The 10,238-nt window shown below is 50.0% G+C and overlaps 1 protein-coding gene across 5 annotated transcripts in view; it reads left to right on the forward strand.

The window, feature by feature from the left end:
- Positions 1 to 8,929, forward strand: part of KANK1 (KN motif and ankyrin repeat domains 1) — a 191,124-nt gene extending 182,195 nt beyond the window's left edge. For all 5 annotated transcript variants that reach the window (XM_070431552.1, XM_070431553.1, XM_070431555.1 and 2 more), the window contains 5 exons: positions 1,389 to 1,608; positions 4,080 to 4,222; positions 4,847 to 5,047; positions 7,202 to 7,300; positions 7,892 to 8,929. In XM_070431552.1, the coding sequence (XP_070287653.1) occupies positions 1,389 to 1,608; positions 4,080 to 4,222; positions 4,847 to 5,047; positions 7,202 to 7,300; positions 7,892 to 7,954 (726 nt within the window). In that variant the 3' untranslated portion in view covers positions 7,955 to 8,929. The remainder of the gene's footprint in view (positions 1 to 1,388; positions 1,609 to 4,079; positions 4,223 to 4,846; positions 5,048 to 7,201; positions 7,301 to 7,891) is intronic.
- Positions 8,930 to 10,238: the final 1,309 nt, after the last annotated feature.

Here is a 10,238-nt window from a genome sequence, read left to right on the forward strand (position 1 = left end):
TGCCAAGCATAGTGTCGGGCGCACATTCCGTGATCAGTACATTTTTGTTCATTGAATATTTCTTTAGTGCAAAAGTGTTTAAAGTATTGTGCTGTGAAAAGTAGTGGACATATGAATGGTCACAATGTCAGGGGCCATATAACCCTATAGGACACTGGATATTTAGCAGTAACAGAGCTAGGATAACCAGAGGACATAATTCCCCTTCCTTTCGTGTTATAATGCCAAGGAAATAGAAATCTGAATATGTAAAAGAGGGAGGGGGGGAGGGGAAGGAAAAAGCGGGAGCAGAAAAATAGAAAAAAAAATAGAATAATTCTTTCTTGGCCAGGACCCCTTTCAATGAGTGACCAAAAATGTGGTTGAATGGGCTAAAACTGAATCATCAGTGGCAAGAAGATAGAGGTGGAAGCTCTACAATCTCAACCTGCCTATAGAAAGAGGACTTCTTGGATTCTGTTTCTTTTGACATAGACTTTCCATCTTTCTTTGATATATTTTTAATCTTGTAAAGAGAAGCAAAGCACAGATGAATGGTACACTCGTATGAAAGAGGGCCCGTGAAAAAAGTGTAGTTATCCCTATCACCAGGACTGGCTGTGACCCGTCTACCTTGAACTTCATGCGGTGCAAGTTTGACCTGCTCATCCATGAAGAACATGTCATGTGTCCACACCCAAAGCGGGGAGGCGAGTGGGGCTGATGACCAAAAGCAGATGAACCTCCTGGGAAATGTAATTTGTCCCAGATCTGCTTTTTCCTCGCTTTCCGTGGCTGAACATGTCTTTAATATTGGCGTGGGGATTGAGCTGGCTACGTACTTATGGTCTCCCAGCCTCACGCTGTGGAGATGTTGAAGGAGCTGAGCAGCATAATTAAGTGTGGGTTAAGTAATTCCTTCTGTCCCAATTACTATGAAAGTCATTTGCACGGCCAGCATAACTGCATAATGTTCATAGTTCCGTAATAACTAGAGCCAGGCCTCAGAGTTTTACCTGTATTGCTTCAGTCATTCTCGCCACCAACACTGTGGAGGGGAGGTATGTTTATTGTTCCCATTTTGCAGACGAGGACACTGAGGCACAGGATGAGTGTCTTCCCCAGGGTCTTAAACAGCCCCTAAGGAGCAGAGCCAGAATGTGAACTCTTGTACAGGGCTCTGTGGCCTCTTAGAGAAGTCAGAATATGTTTGAGTTTAGAATCAGGAGGGATGACAATCCATGTGGAAGTTGAGGCCTCTCTTGGGGCTCTGGGTTTTGCTGCTGTTTCTACAGCCAGTGCTAACAGCATGGGCTTTGGCCATACAAGGCTGGTTCCTTGGGCTTCCAGCTGGGTCCCAGGGAGTCTATAAATAGAAGCACTAACGGCCTCGCCTGGTGTTTTGGCAGCGGTTCTGCCTGAACACCCTGCAGCACGAGTGGTTCCGCGTGTCCAGCCAGAAGTCGGCGGTCCCGGCCATGGTGGGGGACTACCTGGCGGCCTTCGCGGCCGTGTCCCCCGAGGTCCTGCGCCATGTCATCAACATGGCAGACGGCAACGGTAACACGGCCCTGCACTACAGCGTGTCGCACTCCAACTTCGAGATCGTCAAGCTGCTCCTGGACGCAGGTACGTGGCTGCGGGCTCCTCTCTAAGGGCGCCCGTCCAGGGTGCTTGGTCAGCGCCTCCATGCTGTGCCATCCTGCAATCCTCCCCATTGCTCCTCCACATGGTGAGGCAGGGAGCGCCTGACTCCGCGTGGGAGGCGTGGCGCGGAAACGAAACAGGGTGACGGACTCCAGATCGGTGTCGCGAGGAGGTTTGGAGGATATTCTTGCTGCAGTTCAGCTGCATGTGAGCGAGTGGTGAGCGAAGGGCATTCCTGGGCCGCCGTTCCCGCTGCTGGAGTCGTGCAAGGGTAGCCGGTTGGCTCCCAGGAGGCTGGGCTGCTCCCTCTGGCATTGCTCCACGACCTCCAGCCAACTGGCTCAGGGCGGTGTGTGGGGACCAAGCAAAGGCACTGTGATAGATTATGTAGAATCATCCGCGTTTCCGCCAAAATACACCCAGTTATTGGAAAATCAGCATAGAATGAAGGAAGTGTCACTCCTGAATCTGAACCATAGTCGTGAGAATTGTGGAGATTCTGGTTTATAACCGGAACTTGCCATCTCAAACTATTGCCAATGGATGTATTAAAGAGGAAGCGAGGGGGTGCTGCTACATAGAAGGGTCCCCTTTGAGAAATGCTGAGCTTTCAACTTATTCAAATGGAGCAGCCCAGAGGTGCATGTAGTTCCCAAAGCATTTTGATGTATCTGTTTGTTATTTATTTTATTGTTGACACTATTGCAGATTTCCCCCCATTTTGTCCCCTGCCCCCCACCCCCAGGCTCATTTTGATTTATTTTTGAAATCCCTATTTCCACTTCTGTGATGTGGCTGACAGAGTTCACAGTGCCTCGGTGTCGTTAATGGACACACAGTGTGGACAGCTGATTTAGAAAATGGCTGTAAAGTTGCCCGGTTTTCCTATGCTTCTGCTTGACCCAGCAGCCCAACTTTTTCTGCTCTGTTTTGTGGATGTTGGATTAATGCAGGGAAGAAACCAGGCAGATTTGTCCATTTTTCTCTTCTAAGCTTGCTTGTTCCCGGCATAGGGGCCACGTTAGGATACAACTGCTTCCGTGTTTCAGGGAGGAATTCCAAGCCGCCTTCCCTTCAGGCTTTCCAGACCGTAAACAGAGCTGGTGATACTGTCAGCCCTAGTTATTGTTTAAACAGAGAAGTGGACAATATCCAGGAAAGCAAAAAACAGGATTACTCCTGAAAGTGATGATTTAACCTAGCCGTGGATATTTTGTGTGGACAAGATATTTTGGTAAATTAAATGATTTTAGTTAATTCCATTGTTGGATGCCTTTGGTTAATCGCATATATATGTTTTTATTGATTTTAGAGAGAGAGGGAGGGAAAAGGATAGAATCATCGATCAGCTGCCTCCTGCAGGCCCCCTACTGGGGATGCAGCCTTCAACCTGGGCATGTGACCGGGAATCAAACCAGGGACCTCTGGGTTCATGGGTTGACGCTCAACCACTGAACCACACCGTGTGGCTGGGCTGGATTTAGTTTTCACTGATCACCATTATAGACAGAGATTGTGGCTCCGTAAAGTGTGTTTGAACTGAACGTCACAGATGCTGAGGAGCCTCGCAGAGCACGTCTGCTCACCTGCTTCTCCATCACACAGCCTTTTCCTTTCTTTCCTCCATTAAAAAATATGCACTATTGTAGATGCCAGATGTCCCTGGTGTACAGTTGTTTCAGAACTCGGGGAACCTTCTCATGGTACCTCCTCCCTGTGATGGAAACAGCCTACCATTTTAACTGCATTTGGTCACACACAAGTGTCTTTCCTGCATCCTCCATCCCTTTCATTTTATTAGTGCGGAAGGAATTTAAAAGGCCTGGAGGATAATGTCGCCCCAGAAGACCTCTTAGTAATTATAGAAATAGGAAAGGTCTGGTTTATAGGGTCTCTTAGTCCCTGGCAGTTTGGGACTTGACTGCATTTGCTCTCAGACCACAATTCCCGGAGTAGGTGTCCTGTGATTGAAATTATGCTTCTAAGGGCCTCACACACGTCTGATGAGTGAAGCCCGGGCCGCAGAATGAGTCGTGGTTTCATATTCAGATTCTGTGCACAAGCCTTTACAGATCCTTGTCAGTTGTAGCTCTCACTGCCTTCTTCACTCCACAGCAGTGATTTCCTAAACACAGATCAATGTCCAGTCGCCACATTATTGTTTATCCTTCACAGCAACCATTCCTTAGAATAACCTCCCAGACAGCCGCGCGATTCCAGTTCGGCCGCCAGTCGCAAACAAGACGTGTTCTGAAAGCTCATTGTAGCTCCTGGCCTCATGAAATAAAAATAATAATTTTTTTGTGTGACGTAAAAACACCCCTCGCATTTCCTTCCAAGTCACTCCTGTACTTGGACCTCCTGAGGCCATGTCATTGGGTTCTTCCAAACACCATGCCTTCAGTTCCTATTAGGAGATGAATTATCCCTAAACAAGACTCCTGTCGCTGCAGACGTGTGCAACGTGGATCACCAGAACAAGGCGGGCTACACCCCCATCATGCTGGCAGCCCTGGCCGCCGTGGAAGCGGAGAAGGACATGCGGGTGGTGGAAGAACTCTTTGGCTGTGGGGATGTGAACGCCAAAGCCAGCCAGGTGAGCGCACTTTCTTCCCAGGCTCGTTCGTGTCCGTGCTTGCTAGCACAGCTCTGACCTGCACGGCTTCCCACACCCCCTCCCACCACTGAGCACTCACTCACTGGCCCAGCCCCGAGTCCACGTGGCCACCTGGCAGCCCTAGACGACCCCTGGACAACCAAGCGCACAATGAAATACTGGCCTAAACTTCCCACTGGAAACTTCTCCGTCCTTTGCCTCTGTTTGGAGCCGTGTGCATGTAAACTGTAGGTCAGCCTGCGTATCGGTGACTGCGAGTCCCTGCATCGACCAGGTGACTAGTGTCTGCATGCCGGGTGCCCCTAGTTCAGATGTGTTCATAGTGGTTAACCATCTGCTGACTTTCCAGCTCCTGGATATAATGAGACAGAGCCTCCAAGCTAAAGGGAAAAACTGACTCGATACGTTATGATCTAACATATTAACTTAGCTCATCGCTCATGAGAAGCTGATTGCTCCATGCCTGCCTCCACCCGCATGCTCCCACGTCCATTTTTTCCCCTCTGTCACCACACTCCCTCCCCCCCCCCCCCCCCCCGCCATAGGCCACACCCTGCCAGCCCGGTATGCACTTCTGAAGTTCACTGCCATTTCTCTGCACAGGCAGGACAGACAGCCCTCATGCTGGCGGTCAGCCATGGGCGGATAGACATGGTGAAGGGCCTGCTGGCCTGTGGTGCTGACGTGAACATCCAGGACGACGAGGGTTCCACCGCCCTGATGTGTGCCAGCGAGCACGGGCACGTGGAGATCGTCAAGCTGCTGCTGGCCCAGCCCGGCTGCAACGGCCATCTGGAGGACAACGTGAGCATCTCCCTGGGGCCCGGGGCCCACAAGGCCACGGGGGGGGCGGGGGGGGGGGGCAGGCAGGGGAGCTCTGTGAGTGCTGCTTGGCCGGGGGCAGAAAACAAATCCTCCTTGATTCTCCTTGAGGATTTGTGTTGCCACCCAGGCCACCTCGCTTCATGGCCCAGCTTGGCAGCATTTATTGTGTGCCAACTAATACTCCATTAACTAAAGCCAAAGGCCGAGTGGTAAATGGACCTCACCCCCAAATTTACTAAAGGAAGGAGGTGCTGGGCAGGCACGAGAACCAGCCTATTAAAGGGGAATGAACAGATTTACATACAGAATCAGATGTAGGCAACTTCTAAGTCCACTGAGAGGACCAGGTCCCCGGCCTGGTTGGAAATCCGGATTCCCAGCCACTACCAGTTGGGGTTATTGGGTGACTAGAACCGATATTACTATAGTGAAACACTTCCCCAGGGAAATGAAGTAAAGGCAGGTGTGCCCGTCACCAGGGCCCACGGGAGTGACGTTGCATCAGCCGGGGGAGCTGGCCGGTCTTGGCCCCCTTAACATCTTTCCACTCCTGCTTGGGCTGGTCCACCATCACTGTTCTAATCTCCTCTCGCAGGTGCTAAGCTGTCCCCACTTCCAGATAAACCTTGACTGGGAGCCTCCTAAGGAAAGCTGCTTCTCTCATAGGAACTAACATTTGGGTGGTGACAGGGTTGAAAGGTCCAGGGGTCATAGAGGTCGGGCTGGGTTGGCTCTGTTTTGAAAAGTTTATCTCTGTGGAGCACAGGTTGGGGCCAGAGCTTCCTCTAACTGGAAACACTAAAAAGTGAGAGGGGAAAAAACATCCTTCTTTGCACTGAACCTCAGGTCCCGGTGGGCCCCAGGCAGCAGGAAGAGCAGCCAGTGCGGGGATTGGCAGGCGCGGTGGCTGCACAGGAGCGGAACCGCAGTCCCACCTCATTCCCTCACCTCCACCCGAGCAGAGGGAGCGTTTCCAACCTGTTCCCTCAAGAACACTGTGTTCCGTGTGTCTTGGTTTTTGTTGGTTGGCTTTTGCTTCTACTCTCTTTCAGCAAAGAACAGCTTGTGGATGTAGTAATACGAGGCCCTAGAGCCACAGTGACTTCCAGACATCCTGGTCACCAGCTAATCGTCTACTTCCTCATCCTTGAGGGAGTGGGAGGCATCTTTATTCCAATCCTAGACAGAAACTAAGTTGTGGTGTTTTTTGCCTTGATGCTCTTTTATATCCATCTAAATGTTTAATAGAAACCAAACATTTTACTGACAATTTTTCTTTCCCATATGTAGTGTTTTCCACATATTTCCATAAGATACATTTCTTTTATAAAAATTACTTTTGAGTTTCGATAGTGGGGAAGGAGGAAGAGGGGAGGGAGGGAGGGAGGGAGGGAGGGAGGGAGGGAGGGAGGGAGAGAGAGAGAGAGCCATCAACTTGCTATTCCACTTATTTGTGCATTCATTGGTTAATTCTTGTATGTGCCCTGACCAGGAATCAAACCTGCAATCTTGGCATATCTGGATGTCACTCTAACCACTTGAGCCACACAGCCAGGACCCCATAAGATACATGGCTTGCAAGCCAGCAGGATTCAGTGCTTCTGCATTGATGTTACTCACACATCCCACAGGGTGGTTAGGGATGCAGGACCAGCTCTCTCCCCAAGAGGAAAATTAAGAGACCTTAGGCAAGATGTCAAAACATACACCATGGTACATGCCTGCTGCTCATTTGTAATTACAAGGGGGAAAAAATTAAAATATGTTTCTACCTCCATCTCCTACTGTCCCCCACTGGTGGGCACAGTGGTTGAATGAGACTTCTCCACGGGCAGCCTGCATTGTCCAGGGCCCACAGTGTGCAGGCCTGTACACTAACCACTGTGAGGCCAAGACAGGGGAACGGGTGACGGTCCTGTTGACTGTGATTTCCTTAGGGTGCGGCCTGTGCCTCATTCGTCCTTGTATTTGTAGAGCTTAGCGCGTCGAGGTCGAGAAGTTCCCTTTTAAAGGACTGAACCAATGGCTAGATTTGGGGGACCATGTCAGTTACTGGAGGGTGTTTTGTTTTGTTACCTCTGGCTGTCTGGACGTCTGAGAAATCCAACCTGGCTCGTTCTTTTCATCTTTAAGGATGGCAGCACCGCGCTTTCGATCGCTCTGGAAGCAGGACACAAGGACATCGCCGTCCTCCTCTATGCCCACGTCAACTTCGCCAAAGCCCAGTCTCCGGTCAGTGTTGTGCGTTTGGCATTTGTTAGGAGGCTGAAATCCACCAGACAGGTGGGCCCCTTCCTCTGGGAGTTGACGAGAGGGAGTTTTCTGAGGATTCTGAAAATGGAAGTTTTAGTCTGGAACTTAAGACTCCATCACTTTTACCCCAAACCGAAAGGCCAGGAGTGCTAATGGTTAGCACAGCGGAGAAGGGACTCCTGCTTGTCCTCAGGGGACACACACTCTCACACCCTCATATGAAGGACTTATTCTGGGCGGAATTATTCAAATGGCACATCCCCAGCCAGCTAACACATACCGCCATGTTCCCGCCATTTCTTGTAATGCAGATAGTGTGAATAGCAGCCTGTGGTCCCAGAGTCCACTCTTAGCAGGAAGTCGACTTCCCAGGGACAGCTGGTCACAGCACTGCTGAGCGCAGCTGGCTCCTGAGCGCCTCCTGCTGGCGGACCTGTGTTCTGTGTTCCAGCTTCCGCTCTGGCTCACCAGTGGTTGTCAGCTATGGTGGACCGAGTTCCTATGTCACAGAGGACACACCTGCCTGAGGTCACATACTAACCCCCATTTTTTTCCTTTCCTGGTCTCTAGGGCACCCCTCGGCTTGGAAGGAAGACATCTCCTGGTCCCACCCACCGAGGTTCTTTTGATTGATTTCTGTACAAATAGCCATCCATTTACATGCCACCATTAAGCTGCTAACTGTTCCTGTTGGGGTGACAGATACTGAATGTATGCATGTTGTGCCTGAGCTCACCAGCAAACAGGACGCAAAAGGCCAAGGACCGAAGGCTGGAGCTGTCACGGTGGAAGCTGAGCCAGCGAGAGATTGCCGGCGGGCACTCACCACCTCCCTCCTGGCCATCTTCCCTCTGTGGAGGGCACACTTGACCCCAGTCGCTGTTGCTGTTGAGTCTCTGCTCCGTTATGAACAGTCGTAGGAAACTGTCACCTGACCTGAGCGGGCAACTTCTGCGCCTTCTCTCCACCCGCCCCCACAACCCCTGCTGAGAGTGTCAGGTTCTCACTGGCACAGTGTTTCCAATTTCTCCTCCAGTGTTTATATTGACTGGCGTGGAACGATTGGAAAGCTCTTCAGAAATTCCATTCCAGGATGGTTTTGTTGATGTTTTTTTTGTCTTCATTATTCTAAAGCAAGTTGAGGTGACTTTGGTCATCAGCAACTTGGGCCTGGGCTGGTAGGTTTCTGGGTTAAAATGAAAAGATGGAACTCTTTAAAAAGTATAACACGTACAAAAGGAAAGCTTTTCAGTTGGTTTTATCTTGGTGGATGTATTATATGACTTTTTATATAAAAGGTATCTATATGAAAGTGACACAGTATTTTCAACTTTTATATTCCATGGTAATAAAAGACATGAAGAACTACATGTAACAGTACCATATTTTTTTATTAATAATTGCACAACTCTATTACCTGATGATAAAGGTTGAATTGTGTTAGAGGAATTGGCTACATATTCGCCTCTAGAGAAACATGGCGTAGTTCTCCACGTATTTATGGATTCCTTTATACCATGTCACACTTACCATGGTCTTATATGTATTTAAATGTTTGAAGTGCCTTAGACTCTTGCCATATTTTCAAAATAAAATTTCATTAAGCTCTCTGCTCGTCCCTGCTTCATCTCTGACAGCTGTGTGCCTGATGCTATTGACTTGCAGCAGTGGCAGCACCAGCTGACGGATTGCTCGGGGAGGCCGAGCGCCCGGCCCGCCGGTCCGGTCGTGCACTCCGACAACAGAAGACACCTTATGAGAGCGCCACAGCTCTGCTCAGCACTCAGGTTGCACGTCACGAGTCTGAAATTTAAGACCTTGTTAGGCAAGCAGTTCACCAGACAGGTAATCTCTGAGGGGAGCCGGTGAGCTCGCTCTTCTCACGTGCAGAAGCAGCACACCTTGGTTCCGAGTCCGGGTGCACCTACCGGTGCTGGTGGAAACCCGTGATGATAGGAAAGGAGAGACGGAGCCAGGCGGGCTTTATATTTCAGACAGCTGATGGCCCGGCAACACCTGTTTCCAAGTCCTTTCTAAAAGGTCCATCTGATTAGAACAGCGGTTCTCAACCTGTGGGTCGTGACCCCTTTGGCGGTCGAGCGACCCTTTCACAGGGGTCGCCTAAGACCATCCTGCATATCAGATATTTACATTACGATTCATAACAGTAGCAACATTACAGTTAGGAAGTAGCAACGAAAATAATTTTATGGTTGGGTCACAACATGAGGAACTGTATTTAAAGGGCCAGAAGGTTGAGAACCACTGAATTAGAATGAAGAGGCGCGGTGGCCAGAATGCACACGAGGTATTTGGGCAGAGTGGCTGGTGGTGGGTTTTTTTAACCCAGGTCATCGTGAGAGCCAGGTGCATCCCAAAAAGGTCACTGAGGCTTTTCTTCAACCTTCATTTTCCTTCTTCCTTTCCTTCCTTTTTTTTGTTCATTCATCACTGAGCTCAAGAATAAGGCCAGAGACTAGAGTTTTCCAACAGGTGTGTGTCATCACAGTGCTTGCACTGGACAGCCTGTTTTCATGAGCTCAGGCGTTGGCACTTTGAAGAATTTTGGAGGCGCTGGAGAAACATTGCTGGCAATTCAGGCTAACTCGGGGCAGTAACAGGGACGGCTCAGTTCACGCTGGGGCCTCTGGGCAGAAGGGCCGTTCTCTTCCATGCAGCGTGAAAATGAGGCCACAGGTGCCGGGGTCACAAGCATCTCTTTCCCTCCTGGGACAGATCCGCCAGCTCTGGGATTTGGGCTAAACTTCGGTTCAGATAGTTATTTAAGGCCAAGTTCCATCAGATCTGAAGTCGCACAGCAAATTAAAGCAGGAGAGTGTGTTTGAAGAAAAGTGGGGCTGTGAGTTTCCTGCCTCTTAACGGCCTGGCCTGCCTTTTGAGCAAGGAGGGCTGTATC

Source organism: Myotis yumanensis, unplaced genomic scaffold (genome assembly GCF_028538775.1).
Source record: "Myotis yumanensis isolate MYYU_CA2020_CCGP unplaced genomic scaffold, mMyoYum1.0.hap1 SCAF_12, whole genome shotgun sequence".
In the NCBI taxonomy this organism is placed as follows: Eukaryota; Metazoa; Chordata; class Mammalia; order Chiroptera; family Vespertilionidae; genus Myotis; species Myotis yumanensis.